The 16,180-nt window shown below is 35.0% G+C and overlaps 1 protein-coding gene across 8 annotated transcripts in view; it reads right to left on the minus strand.

Annotated features, from left to right (window-relative positions):
* Positions 1 to 16,180, minus strand: part of LOC143252767 (uncharacterized) — a 183,940-nt gene that overhangs the window by 90,479 nt on the left and 77,281 nt on the right. For all 8 annotated transcript variants that reach the window (XM_076505426.1, XM_076505427.1, XM_076505429.1 and 5 more), the window contains exons 13-17: positions 15,737 to 15,835; positions 11,702 to 11,899; positions 11,416 to 11,514; positions 8,639 to 8,836; positions 3,328 to 3,426 (exon numbers count right to left, since the gene is read on the minus strand). In XM_076505426.1, coding sequence (XP_076361541.1) covers positions 3,328 to 3,426; positions 8,639 to 8,836; positions 11,416 to 11,514; positions 11,702 to 11,899; positions 15,737 to 15,835 — 693 coding nt within the window. The remainder of the gene's footprint in view (positions 1 to 3,327; positions 3,427 to 8,638; positions 8,837 to 11,415; positions 11,515 to 11,701; positions 11,900 to 15,736; positions 15,836 to 16,180) is intronic.

Consider the following 16,180-nt stretch of genomic DNA (forward strand, 5'->3'; position numbering starts at 1 on the left):
GGCCATCAGAGAGTAAGATGGAGAGGGGGACAGAATTGTAGTGCCCACTGACCTTTTGAATCTTGTCCCACATGACCTTGGAACTGGTGGTAGAAGATATGCTAGTTGTGAACTTAATCCTAGCATGTGCACGGGCCCATTGGAAAGCGATGCGGTTCAAAAGTGTGGGATATCTACGGAAAGTATCCCAGGCCCGTTTTTGAGCTTTCCGTGCCAAATGGCAAGCAGGATTCCACTACGAACGAGGATATCGTGGAAAACGTGTCAAGGTTTTAGGTATACACTGAGAAGTTGCTTGTATAATACAGTCAGTTACCACTGCCACACAGTCATCTATTGATGGCTGATTCACGATGGCAGGATCAAGTTCTGCAAGAGCAGTAAAAGTGGACCAGTCTACCTGATCCAGCTTCCACTGGGGAATGGGGGTTGGGTGGCATTGACCACGGCCAGTCTCTCTCAAAAATATATGAAAATGATCACTGCCTAGTAGATTATAGTCAACCCTCCATGAAAAATGGGAAAATAATAATAAGGGGAGCAAATCGAGAGATCAATAGCTGTAAAGGGCTGACTAGGTGTGTGAAAATAAGTGGAAGAACCAGTATTGAAAAGAGAAAGATTGTGATCAGAGAGCATACACTCTACAGAGTGACCCCTCCTATCAATAACAGCACTTCCCCAGAGGGGATGATGTCCATTAAAGCCCCCCAGGATTAGAAATGGAGACGGCAACTGCTCAACAAGAGCATCAAGGTCTGATCATATGTCTCTCCCAGGGGACAGGCCAAGAGAACAAACAATGATGGTATGACCTAAGGAAACAGAGATGGCTATGGCCTCCAAGGGTGTGTTGAGTGACAAAGACAGGGTGAGCACATGCTGATCAACCAATAGTGCCACCCCTCCATGTATTCGTCTATCACACAGCCTGTCATTTCTGTACAGAGAAAACTACCGACTTTGGTGACTATATCAGCAGGTTTTAGAAATGTTTCTTGTAAGGAAAAACATACAAGATGGTAGGAAGCAATCAGTATTTTGATGACATCCAGATTAGAACGTAAACCTCGACAGTTCCATTGTGTCAAGGTGGCCATTTTTAATGGCGGGTAGGCGAAGTGGCTGGAGAACCCTTCTGTTTACGACCACGTCTTTTTTCCTTACTGTCCTTATTCGGAGGAGGTCTATCAACCTCCATGGATCCTGCCCTGGGTCGATTGGGTAGGTCTTTGTTGTTGGAAGGCGATTCCAGTGACTGAGGACGTGAACAAATGATTGTTTTGCATCGTGGGGATAGAGAAAAAGATGTATCGGAAGAAATGCCTGTATTTGAAACCGAAGGATGTAGATCTTGAGATTTGTTGGACTGTATGGGAGGAACAGAGATGGGTGTAGAAGTCGATTCATCAACCTTTTTTAACCATGGAGATCAAAAGGCTTTTCATTTGTTTTGAAAACGATTCTCTTAGAGGTACAGAGAGGTCTGTTTACACTCCCAATGTAGTTGTGGAACGAAGTGCAGCAGCATATGTCCAAGATGGAGTGGCGGACAGCAATTTCCGAAACTCAGGATAACAGATGTTATGGGTCGTTTTCAAACGCTGCATCTCTTTTTCCTCCAACCATTTTGGGCAAGAACGAAAGTAGGAAGGGTGGGAACCATAGCAGTTGACACAATGTGGGTTCGTGTGACACTCATAGGCATCATGGTCCTTGCCACCACAACAAGCACATGTCAGGGAACCATGACAGGACGTCTTTGAGTGGCCGAACCTCTGACATTGGAAACATCAAAGAGGGTTTGGAATGTATGGCCATACCCTGCAAATTAGATAACCTGCCTTGATGGTGGCAGGTGCATGTGGTGATGTGAATGTCAAAACAAGGACATTTGTTGGCAATGTAACTCCGTCTTTGCAAGTGGAGATGCACCTCACTGAAGAAACTCCTTGAGTGGAGAAACCAGCGAGAATCTCTGACTCGGGGACATTCTTCAAATCCCTCTCAACAATAACTCCTCATGATGAATTCAAGGTAGCATGAGGGGTAACCTCAATAGGTACATCCCAATTGCCTTTGAATTCAAGAGGAGTTCACTGTGTTGGGATGTGGATGTTTCAACCAATATGTCTCCAGATCAAAGCTTCTTTACTGACTTTGGAGAGCCAGCAAGTCCCTCTAGTCCCTTCTGAATAAAAAAGGGGGGCATTTGCCCTAAAGATTTTTCTGAAAGAGAATGTAATATAAGAAAATGGGGTACAGGTGTTACAGATGTTGAAGATTGCTGCTCAGAGTCTTCAAGAGGAGTTCACTGTGTTGGGATGTGGATGTTTCAACCAATATGTCTCCAGATCAAAGCTTCTTTACTGACTTTGGAGAACCAGCAAGTCCCTCTAGTCCCTTCTGAATAAAAAAGGGGGGCATTTGCCCTAAAGATTTTTCTGAAAGAGAATGTAATATAAGAAAATGGGGTACAGGTGTTACAGATGTTGAAGATTGCTGCTCAGAGTCTTCAAGACGTGATCGTTTACTTATTGACTGTTTTTTCACTATTTTGTTTAAATTTTTTGTTGGAGGATCCATAGAAAAAATGAAAATTTCAGTACACCCTGACTACACCCACCATGAAGCCCTACAAGGGGATGCACTACAATGTCATGCAAGGACATTGCAGCAACACCAGGGTTTCCTGAACACTATACCCAAACACCAGCATCAGACACAATGTCCACAATGCTCATTGAGAACTTCCAACACTGGTACTTGGTTGACTTTAGCCCAAGTGGACCAGCCAACTGACCTAAGGGGGGCCACCCAAAGGCTTCCCGTCTACAGGAATTCAAGGCCAAAGTGGTGTGTTAGGGTTGGACCCCTCAACCACCAGAATCCTCTCCTCCCCTTCACGGGTCGCCACGCATGGCAAACACATGGGTGGATGTTTAGATTTCAGAGGAGGTAAACCGAAAGAACAGAACCTTCCGTGGAAGGTCCCCTCACCATGTACAGGAATCCATACCGAAGGGCTGAAAATAGTTTCTCTAATACATTACATCCATGTATATCTGTTGGTAACATACCAGTCTACACATAATTTAAACACATCAAAAACTATGTTTTAAGTAGAGTACCATTTGACCGAGCACTTGCTTAAATATACAATATGAACTATAGCGAAATAATCACAGACAATATTTGATTATGTACATCACATGTAAATTCTGACACATAATTTTCTAAACAAAGTTAACATTATCACATAAAATAGGGCAAAGAATCAAGAGTTTCTACATGTAAAAATGTCCAATCAACTACACTAATACTTACCTTAGTCAATACATTAGGAGAGGCTTTATGTTCCAGCAGAAGATTGACAATTAAAGCATGACCTTGTTGGGCTGCTTGATGAAGAGGTGTGTACCCATGCTAAGAAATGGAGTAAAATATTTCAAACATGATAAATTCTGTATGAGATGACTGATGAAATACTAATACACCTATCACTCAATATGCAGGATAGATGTGTTTTTGAAAATTGTCCATATACTAAAATTCCATGTAGCAAAACCCATTAAATAATTAGATATGTTTTTACAAAAACAATTTCAGCATGAAAACATAAAATAAAAACAACTGAAAACACAGAAAGCATGTTTTAAACACAAATTTAATATAAGTTCAATAATGTTGTGATAAGATATTAACATTACTAAAAATAAATTGTAGAAATAAAAATATAAATGTGTAATAACATTTAACAGTTACTGGAGACTGTGGTTATTGCTGTGTGAAGTGCTTTTTCGGAGATGTAAAATAGTAGGAGAGAGTGGGAGGAGAAGTAGTTTCATCTGCCTTATCCTTCGAGTCATCTTCTTGTAGCTGCCAGTAATATTGTCAACAAAAAAGTACTTTTAATTTTGGTTATTTTAATAATAATACACTTTTTTCCAAAAAATATATACAAAAATAGCTGCTTTGAATGCCTCTTTTTTCTTTATACAGTGGATATCATCATTTATTCTTATGGAAAACTTCAGGTTATGTTCACATTTTGGATCAAAATGAGAAAAAGCTTCAGACAGCTGCTTTGTATTCAACCAATAAGAGGTAGGTGGAACTAATTCTCTCTTAACCACATCTTCTACATTTTGCTCTTGTTCCAACTGCATTAGTTCTTCATTCATAAAGTCTTCTCCATTGGACTGTATGCAACTCAACTACATCTGTTTTCATAATATGTTCAAAATTTATGTCATTTGCAAGACCCACAGTGTTTTCACAAATTTCTGGTTGAACAAATCCAGTAATACTGTGGACACACTCAAGCTATACTTTCCTCCACACACTGTTCACAGCTGATGCTTGAACTTCCATCCACTATGTGATGTTGTTGTTTATGATGTTCATAATGTTATAGTTTTGCCAAACTGCCTAATCGTAGGCTTTTCCTCCCAATCAGTTTCTTTTATGAGTTAGCAAAAGGGTTTCCTCAAATAATAAGTCTTAAAGATGACTATCACACATTTATCCATGGGCTGGAGCAATACTGTCATGTTTTTAAGGAGATACCTTATGCTGAGGCATTATCTAAGGTGAGCAAAGCCTTGTTAACAAGGTTCTTTTTGGTGAAATATCATTTCACAGTAGAGCAAAATAAAATAATGGAACACTTGTGAAAAATGTGAAAAATCATTCAGACCTTCCAATTTGAATGCCAAATCACAGACAGATTCAACTTGGAATAGTCCTTCTCGGATTTTAGGAATGATAGACCAATAAGGGCTTCAACTTTAAATCAGTCTCTCAGCATTGCCTCTCAGAAAAAAATATTAACTGATTTTACGTAGTCTTTAAAACCTGGTGCAGTTTCTCTTCTGTACAAATAAATGTTCTGTCTGGCACACTCTTACAATAGAATCCTGTCTAGCTTACATTAAACATGTTTTATTATGTACCTACCCTCTTTGATTATTTTCTTCAGTACATCAGGATACTTATTACCAAACTTTTATCAGCACTTATTTTAATATCATACAAACCATTTATATCTATCAAACCACCATTTACTAGCACTATTATAAAAGCTGTATTTTCAGAACTTGTACTTTGTTCATTCTTTTACTTCTAATACAAACTCTTCACTTTCTCTGAATAATTAGTCTTTATCAACACATTACATAACAATTTGGAACAATATGGAATCTACTGGTCCATCTTGGCTGTTCCATCTTCTAAAATTAAATAATTTTGAAAGTATATATAAAAATCTTAAAGCCAGCCCTTATCATTCATATATATTTATCAAGATTTTCCTTAAACTTATTTAAATTTACTGTCTCTACAACATCTGAAGGCAACCCATTCAAGAGTCCAATCACCCTGTTAGAAAAATGAAACAGTTTAGCTGAACATTACTCCTACCCTGCCAAAATATATACTTGTGTATGATATTTTTACTATTTTCACTGCTGAATATAAAAAAGATGATGCATCAACATTATTAATTCTCTTTACAATCTTAAACACGTCAATCAGATCCCCCTCAACACTTATTTTTTCAAGACAAAACAATTTGAGATATTTCAACCTCTCCTTATGTGACAACCCCTCCATCCCAGAAACTATTCTAGTAACATTTCTCTGAACCCTTTATAACAATTTAATGTCTTTCCTGAGTTAAGGACCCCAAGACTGAACACAATATTTCATATGTGGTTAACTAGTACAATGAAATGATAACTTCTTTACCCTTGTGTTCAGTATTTATGTAGATACAACCTAAAATCATATTTGCCCTACCACTAGCAACAGCACACTGCTTGAATGTCTTTAGAGGCTACTACTACACCAAGATCTCGTTCCTTCATAACACTGTTAAGTCATTTCAATTCAACTTTACTTATACTTCAAGTTATAAGTACCCACATTCATTATCTTGCATTTATAATAATTAAAATCCATTTGCCATTTATTTGTCCAACTCAATAAATGATCAAAATCCTTATTGTAAAGCAGCAGCAGCATTCTCTTCACAGCTGGTAATACCCAAGATCTTAATAACATTTGTAAATTTAAGTAATTTATCAACTATTCCTTCATCTATGTCATTGTTGTAAATCAAAAAGAGCAAAGATCCTAAGACTGAGCCCTGAACTCCATTTGTAACAACCCTTTACTTTCTTCTATAAAGCCACTATTTTATCCAATTTGCTAACTTATCACCCACATCTACAAAGATAATGTTTTTACAAGTATTGTAAGTGGCACCTTGTCAACTGCTTCTTGAAAATCCAAATCTACACCCTTATCCTTATCTACATAGGCAGTAATCTTTTAAAAAATTGTCAATACAGTTCTACGGCAAGATTTTCCATTAGTGAAACCATGTTGTCAATGGAATAAATTTCTAATATATCAGCCATCACATACTCATTAGATTCTAGACTTCCTAAACCATCCCTCAAGGGTTCTACTCCAATTTTAACATTTTGCTTACCCTTGATGCACTTAAAGAAATCCTTACAGTTAAGTTTTACATTTTCTCATACATCCTTCTGATGTTTTATTTTCCTATTTCACCAAATATCTTTATCTTCTAAATCTTGTATCATACCAATTAATTTAAATTTCTTAAATTTATTATTCTTTTCTTTAATTTTATCTCTTAAACTAAAAGTGAGCTAATCTAGCATTTTACTTGTAGCTACCCTTTTCTTTCTGTAAGGAATATGCCCTGGTTTGTTTTGAATTTTGTGCAAAGCTACACAAGGGCTATCTGCACTAGCTGTCCCTAATTTAGCAATGTAAAACTAGAGGAAAGGCAGCTAGTCATCACCACCAACTGCCAACTCTTGAGCAACTCTTTTACCAGTGAAAAGTAGAATTGACCATCACATTGTAATGCCCCCAGAGTTGAAAGGATGAGCATGTTTGGTGTGACAGGGATTTAAACCCGTAACCCTTGTATTACAAGTTGAGTGTCTTAACTACCTGGTCGTGATGGGTCTGTTTACCCTGCATACTTAAACATCCTACACATTTGATCAATGTCTTCAAATAACTCAGCTGCCCAGTTCACAACAGATAATTCTTTTTGCATCCCTTCAAAATTTGTTTCTTGAAATTTGTAAACAAAATATCATTAGTTCTTATTTCCATATGTAGCAAAACATTGAACATAATGGGGCAATGATCACAGATGTTTTACAATTTCTAGCCTCTCGATCATTTCTGTATTTGAAGTTAAGAATAAATCTAAAATAGCATTGTTTCCAGTAAATTCCTTAACTAATTGGTGAAGAATGTCATCCTGAAGAGTTTCAATAAACCTTTCTCTCTAATGGTTTGGCTCTAGCATTTTGAAATCTATAGGCCTGAAATCAAAATCACCCATAATTATGACTTCATTAACAGCTGAAGTCTTAATCTCATTATGAAGTCTCTCACTAATTTCATCAATATCATTTAGTGGTCTATAACAAACACCCTCTGAAAAGAGTTTTATATTTACAAACAGAAAACTAAAAGGATACAATCTCCCTGCTATTATCTTTGATATCCTAATTTTCAACAGAATGTAACTAAGATTTTACATACAAGAACCACTTCTCCCCCTCTTTTTAATTCTCCATTCTTACTGAATAACATGTGAACCTGTATTTCGAAAAACTTCTGTTATCAAAATCATTTATGTTTAAACATGTTTCAGTTATTCCCATTCTATCAAAATCCTCCATTCCTACCAGTGCTTTAAAGTCATCTGTTTTATTTCTTATATTTTTAAATCTTTCTGTGTTTTCCATTACATCACTTCTATGATGAGTTAGTTTCATAGCACTTAAAGATGTAGCAGTTAGAGAAATGGCTTTTATTTAGTCTTTGTTACCAACTGTTGTCCCTATTGTAGAGCAACTCCTAATGTTTTCAAAATTTAGTTAAAGCTTAACACATTTAACATCACTTCTAAGGTAACTGATTTATGGTCTATTTTTGCACCTCTACTATCATGAACACTTAACACTCTTTTTCTAATTGTATTTATGTACTATTAATGTAGCTAAAACTCTGAACAAGGATGAAAGACAGTCAAGCAAGATCCATACAACAAAACATGCATTATGGAACAAAGCAAATTAGAATGAAGTGGTATGAAATGCCAACAAAGAGAAACAATGTATCATGCAGTGCACTGAATAGAACATCGCCCAGTCATTTGATTTTGGCTATCATACTATATTTTGAGAGAGGTTTGTGGGTAGGTTTGTCTGTTAACTCCTAGGTTTTGCATCTGGACATGCCAAATATGGTTTAATCAACTATGAATGGTGTTAGATGTGTCATGAATAAGTTTTTTTTCATTAAAATACACAGATTTAATAATTCAAATCATGGCTACTTATATACCAGTCAATATGAGTGGCTATTAGTGGTACTGTGAAATTTACAGTCTATGAATACATTCTTTATACACACTTTCATGGCAAACATATATATATATATATAATTCTTACAAAATGGTTTAATAAAGTTAAAATTTCTAGTGACAAGTCAATAGTGATGATATATGATAATCTTTTTAAAACAGAATTCTTAAATCAAATTCTAAAAGTAGCCATGTCTAACTAAACTGCCGACTTACAGAATTAACAGAGGTCACATTACTACGATGTTGAAGCAAGAACCTAACCATGTTGACTTGACCAAAGTGACAAGCTACATGTAAGGGAGAGTATCCAGCATTTGTTTCTGAGTCAACATTAGCATCATTTTTCACTAAAATTGTTGCAATATTCACAAGATCTTCTTGAGCACACAGATGGAGAGGAGTAAGGCCATTCTGAAAATATAAAATTTCAATAAATCAAAGGACTGTACTTATATAACTACTTACATATAAAAATAAGTTACATGAATTTTTAAGTAGAAAATATTGAGCCAAAAAACAGTACTTCACTCAAAAATTAAAGCATTTTTAAATGTGTGGCTTAAGAGAGTACATTTATACTATGAAATAAGTATGCTCAAGTCAGAAATGGAAAAGCCAATCTCACAAATAGGGAATAATATACATGTAAACCTAAAATCTACATCCTTGACAGCCACAAGTCCAAAGTTATTTGCTAATGTTTAAATAGAGTTATATAGGACTTTGTTTTCAAAGTAATTAAATTTTAAAACTTTTAATAAATTGTTTGTTATAGCCTTTTAATAAACAATCTTATTCCTACAGAGAAAAAATTACTTTATGGCTTTCAGCTCCATCCTAATGCTGGTTGTGGAAACTAAAATGATTGATCAGCCTTATGAAAAATGTTATTACTCCATAACATAATAAATGTCCAACCAGATCTGTTGCTACCTGTAGTATAGAAATCATCTGTAATCATGATGACAGATGACTATCTATCACAATCTTTAAAGAGGTACTGATAAGCATTTTGTAAGGTTTCTTCAGTCTTTCACAGCTGTATAATACTTATGTTGATAACTGGTAGCTAGTAATCCAGGATGTAATGGATATGGCTTTGATAGGGCAGAAACAGATGATGTTTCTCAACTCTCTTCCCTATTGTAACTTTAAATGCATTGATACCTTTGGTAGGTATAATTAGCATGGTGTTAATATGGTTGGTAAAGTTATCTGTTACAAATTACCATTAGATATTTCAGTGTTCCTTTTTGAAGAATAGTACTGTCTGTAAATGATGGTAATGTTTTTTCCTCATCAGCAGGTCTGTTGTTGTTGAGTGTGTAGAACATAGTTGTGGCAGGACTAATGAACATTCCAGTATTATTACGTGTTCACCCTTCTTGGGATAATTACATCTTGCTTTCAAGTCCAGTTTCACTAGAGCCTCTACTGTGCACCAGAATGAGATAAGCAAATATCAGTGTACTGAGTCTGATCTGTTAAGCCTGGCAAGATCCGTGGTGTAGATGTTGAAGAGGACTGGCAAATGTGGTGATTCTTTAGCTGAATTGTTAGCTTTTGTGCTTCATGATGCATCCTCTGATAGTTATCACACTAATGACCCATCGTACACATTACACTGATGTGAATTCTGAGCACTTTCATCAAAAATGAGCAAATGGACTCTACCGAAGGTATCTTCCAGAGCTAAAACCACTGTCATGGACATCTTACCATCATCAAGGCCTTCAAATGTATTAGATTCAAATTCATGTTTCTGTTTCACTGCAATAAATACCAAATGATGATGACAGTACTAGTTCATTCGTATAGGCATGCTGCTACCAATATGCTTTTGATGCATGATTTGACTATTTCAATGTACTATGACTCCTTTTCTTCCCTATCACATTCTGCCTCTTACTCTAACTAACTTGGATTTCTTTCCCTTTCCAGATAAGGCCCATGATGATCAGTTTGTATCACAGTTGCATTCTGGGGTCAGCATGCCTCATTTCTTTTGAACCTCAGAAAATTATCCTTCAGTATATCATCATTTGGATTTCCATTACTTTACTCTCACATCTCAGTTCTTGATCTATGTGTGGGGTTCAGACTCTGATATCTCTGTGAGATTTATTTAAGCCCAATTTTCCCACCTTCCTTTGTTCCTAATCCATCTTCCTGAGATACCCCTTCCCTATCCATCTGCTGTCCAAGGTTATCCACCACTTCCATGCAGGGTTTTTGGAGGGTATTTGCTCCCTTATATATTTCACAGTGAGTTGACTGTCTTCTTTAGTTCTTTCCTTTCAAACATGACTAATCTGTTGTTGGTATCTCCTGGGTAGCAACACACGTTAACTAATGTGTACCTACCCATATCTTATTTACAGGACATCCATATGGCCCTGTGCTTACATAGATCAGTTTTTGGAGATCTTCCAAACTTTTTGGAGTGTTAAAAACATTCCTCCCTTTCATCCTCGACCCCTCACCTAGCAGATCCTATTCCTGTTCCCATTTCCTGTCCTCCTTCTACTCTTTTGCTTATTCCTCTTTCATGTGTTTTAGTAACTAGTAACCAAATTTCTTATCACTGGCCTCCCACTACCAACAGTACTGGTGACTATCCTGTAGGTTCTGGCAAGTTCAAAGTGCTCTTAGTCAAGCTTGGGTGCTTCAGGTGTTGTAAGAAGGTATTTCCCTTAATTTTCTCAACCCTCCTTACTCATCCCCTTATCTCATCCCTTTGTCTCCTCCTTGAGACCCTATTTCTTGCCAGCATCTCTTTCAAGCAGTTCAGACTCTTTTTCACAAGGGTGCTTTAGATCCTATCAGTCTTCCTTCTCCAGGATGATTTTCAAGGCTGTTCATAGTTCCCAAGAAGAGCTGGGATTAGTGCCCTGTAAGAGATCTTTCATTTCTCAACTGATTTCACTGAAGCATTATAGAAAATGCATTATAGAAAAGTAAGGATCCCCTAAATAAAAGAAAATGCTTACCTTAGCTTTTGCATTCACATCAGCATCATGCTCAATTAAGAGTGTTGTCATATCTGTGTGTCCTTCCTGTGAAGCTAGGTGAAGGGGTGTAAATCCAGTCTGAACCAAATTAACAAAATTCCCATTATCAAACTGAGATCATACATGATTGTTTGTACAACTTAAAAATGCTCATGTTATTTCAAACTAATTTCACATTTAAGTATTAAATTTAGCTTAACTAATTAAAGATAACAGACAAAAACAAGATATTCACAATTCTTTGTATATGTTGGTAATGAATTACCTTAGATTCTGCATTGGCTTTAGCTCCATATTCCAACAAAGTTGTAGCAATATCCATTTGGTTGTGCTTAGCAGCAATATGCAGTGGAGTGTAGCCATTCTTTGCAGCAGTATGAGGGGATGCTCCATTTTCAACTAACAGAAGTGCTACATTGACATTATCATAATGTGTTGCCACATGTAGTGGGGTTACACCATTCTGTTTAAAATATAATGAAACTGACTTTACAACCTGTTGTTATTTAACCACAATTCTTCTAAATTTGTAAGAAATCTGGATTAAATAATTAACACTAATACAACAGTTATGTTTTCCATTCAGTTTTATACTGACATTTCAAGTTTAGATTTATCAGGTCACCCCATAAGTAATGTCTGAAAATTTAATAGAGAAAATGCAACATCATTTCTGTCTTTGTAGCAGGCTTTAATGACTAAAATATGTAGCAGGACTCGTATAAAAATGTTCAGACAAATAAAATAAACTAACCTCGCTCCACTTTATCAGATCATTAATCAAATAAACCCTTATGAAGATGGATGTATATGATGAGCACATCAGGCATATAATGCTTTGTGAGTTTTAAAAAAGGCAATAATGCAGCAGAAACTACACGAAACATTCAAGGTGTTTATGGGTCAGAATATCTTAATGAAAGAAAATGTCGAAGGTAGTTTCAGAAGTTAAGATCAGATGACTACAGCTTAAGTGATGTGCCACGTTCAGGCCATCCTGTTGAGTTTAATGATGATTTGCTACTGGCTGTACTTGATGAAGATCATTCTGTAACAATTGAAGAATGTCACAGAAGCTTAATTCAACCCATTCAATAGTTCACAGTCATCTGCAACAGCTTGGAAAGGTATCAAAACTTGGAAGGTGGGTCTCCCATGATTTAACACAAGCCAACCTTAAGAGTAAGAGTGGACATTTGCACTCCTCTGCACTCTCGTGAATGTAACTCATTGTTTTTGGACAGGTTACTAACTGGAGATGAAAAATGGGTATATTATAAAAATGTTAAGTGCTACAGACAATGGTTCAGCACAGATAAAGTGGCTAATGCACAACCCAAAATGAAACTCCACCCTAGGAAAGTCTTGTTAAGCATTTGGTGGGATATTGTTGGTGTGATCCACTTTGAGTTGCTGCCACTAGATGCAACGATTACATCAGACTTCTATTGTCAACAGTTAGAGTGCTTGAATGTTGCACTGAAAGAAAAGAGGCTTGCTTTGATCAATTGTAAAGGTGATAAGTTACACCAGGATAATGTATGGCCCCATACAGCAATAATCACCTCTGCAAAGATTGAAGAGCTAGAATGGGAAAAAATTCCACATCCTCCTTACTCTCCAGTCCTTGCCTCATCTGGTTATCATCTATTCTGAAGTTTGCAGAACTATCTTGATGGGAAAGAGCTTGGAATACAAGATGTCAAAACTACCCTCTCTACATTTTTTTCTTCTAAACCCCAAGAATTTTATAGAAGTGGCATTCAGAAGCTTGTTAATCATTGGCAGGAAGTAATTACTAATAATGGAACATACATTATTGATTAAATGACATTAAAAGCATTTGAAATTCTTTCTCTTTTTCTGAACCTAAAATTGGACATCACTTAAGGGATGACCAAATAATACTTTATGTGTGTGTATTCCAATTTTGGTTATGCAGTCAGGTGTGAAACACTTTTCATGCCAGTACAGCATCAAATATACAAGTTTAAAAACATTTCAAATAAAAAGTGAAAACTGATGAAACTGGGTAGAAATTGGCAAAATAACATTACAATACTTGGTGTTTTCTGACATGGTGCAACATCAAAGTGGGTTTGGCCATTAGTACTCCCATTCCTTGTCCCTAATTTTTTCAAATCAATATTTTTCACACTTCCCTCATGTCTTTTTTTGGTACTGAGTCTCAAGAGTGACTTAACTCTAATCCTATTCTTCTCAAAGATTTTCTTCATGCTAAGTCTTGACAGTAACTGAATTCTAATCCTATTTTTCTCAAAGATTTTCTTCATGCTAAGTCTTGACAGTAACTGAACTCTAATCCTATTTTTCTCAAAGATTTTCTTCATGCTAAGTCTTGACAGTAACTAAACTCTAATCCTATTCTTCTCAAAGATTTTCTTTATGCTAAGCCTATCCTTCAATTAGCTTTATTTAGAGCTATCTCTCAACATTTCCTGACTACTGCTGATATCTTTGCAATAGGTTTTTTGCATCTAATTAAGAAGGCAGCTTTTTTTTGGTTTGATTAATGACTAAAACTTGTTTTGAATATTCAACATTACTGTTTCTAAAGTAATCTCTATTCTACAATAATGCTCTCTTCACTGGGACAAAGATGATTCAAAGTCATCAACACATGATTTTCTTTTTCTCTCTCATTTTATTTCCTTAAAAGACATAGTTTGAAAATTGCACTGTTTCAAGTACAACATTAAATGTTAATAGATCACACATAGTTTGAAAACAATATAAAGATAAATTATATAGCATATTGTTCTTGTTTTCAGTCCATAGTGCTTAAGCAAAGCTGTGTCAGACTGCAATGATGGTATTGCTTTGTCCAACATAGAACTCTCAAGTGAGATGTATAGAACCAAAAATTTAACTTTAAAAGGTTATATCATAGTTAGAACCTAGATAGTCCACAACATAGAACTCTCAAGTGAGATGTATAGAACCAAAAATTTAACTTTAAAAGGTTATATCATAGTTAGAACCTAGATAGTCCACATTTTTTTTTATCTAATTGATACAGCTGTAAGTTGATCACATAGCACATGAAAATAAGCAGTCACATACCCAAACGTAATGGGGGGGGGGGTTGTTACTTGGTAACTCACAGAGCATGTTCATAATAATATAATATGGCTATTAGTGTATTGTTAGCTCATTAAAAGCATTGCAAAATAGTTATTGTTATTACCAAGATTATAAGTAAAATTCAGAAAAATGCTTTTAACCAAGGTAGCATAATTCAACCATGCGCATTTAGATTTGCAAAAGATGAAGGCAGGAGAGAGGTATGCCTTTGCAACAATATTAGTCTTCAAATAATCAGATTGAGAAATTTGTGGTTTTGTGAAATTTTTGTTTTAATTTTATAAACTTTCTCAAGTGCTTTTGTGGCTTGTGACTTTGCAGTTGATTTGTTTACTACCCAATAATGTGTGTGTAAAGTGTTTATAAAGTTTTATTTATATGTTGTTTGTAGTATGTTTGAGACTTTAATGTGTACTACATACATTGCACATCTGGCATATTCCTACTAAAAGTACTACCATACTTATAATATTGGTAACTTCTTTTAGTAAAATTTTAAAAATGCATTGTTTTCAAATATAGATCGAGTTTTTAACAACAAAAAATTCAATTATCAATTAATATATTAAAATATTGGCATTGCACATGCACTGTGAGATCTACATAATAATTATTTGTTTTAAGCTCTACTTAATCAATTTCACATTATCTGTTTGTTTTAGTGCAAATCCATCTTGGACTATCTGTTATGTCCACCTTGAGGAATATAAGTCCAGATTTTAGCATTACGAGTCTGTAAACTTATCACTGACCCATGGGGGACAAAAACTTTTCAACTGCTACAATTAATGTTTTCCATGTAAACGTGTCTATATGTGAACATTTTTAAACAGTGAAAAACATTTTTATCACAACCTTAAATACTTTTCTATACAAATCACTGACATGCTGTTTAAAAAGTGCTATGTATTTGCCAATCAGTAGTATTAAAAGATATGTATCAGAACATGTTTGAACTTATATGATTTCTAAGACTAAAATAGGTTTTTCAGATGAAGTGACTTATTATACATATTAGATTTTGTAAAAAATTCTCAATGAGACTATCAATTATTTGGTAAATTTTGCTGAATGACATAATTGCTGTAAAACCAAAGGAAAAATATTTATTAGTACAAATTTTCAAAAATTTTACATGTAAAATAACAAATAACTTTGACATATTATTTCTAATGTGAAAGAAAACAAAACTCACTTTTCCTTGGACATCAACTGGAGCATTTCTCTGGAGTAAGAGTCTTGCCACTTTGATATTTCCATACTTAGCAGTCAGATGAAGAGCAGTAAACCCTTTCTATAGATATATCAATGAAAATAAATTGTAAACACTTTTCAAACACACATAAATAATTTTGAAAGATTACAATATTTGTTTTTCCTGAGGTTTCATTTTAATTCTAGACACTGCTTTGGTGTACATTCTAATTCTGCACTCATTTCTTATTATATCCAGAAAAAATATTAATATTTCAGTTAATCTTTATCAGCTTAAGAATAATAAAATAATGCACAAAGGAATTAATTAATAAAATGGACATTTTACACTTAAGTGGTTGACATCATGCTTTCTTAATTACTAAAAGCAATTTTCAAAAAAATCAGAATTAATTTTATATTGATTTTTTGTCATAGAAAATGG

The sequence above is a fragment of the Tachypleus tridentatus genome, chromosome 6 (genome assembly GCF_004210375.1).
Source record: "Tachypleus tridentatus isolate NWPU-2018 chromosome 6, ASM421037v1, whole genome shotgun sequence".
NCBI lineage: Eukaryota > Metazoa > Arthropoda > Merostomata > Xiphosura > Limulidae > Tachypleus > Tachypleus tridentatus.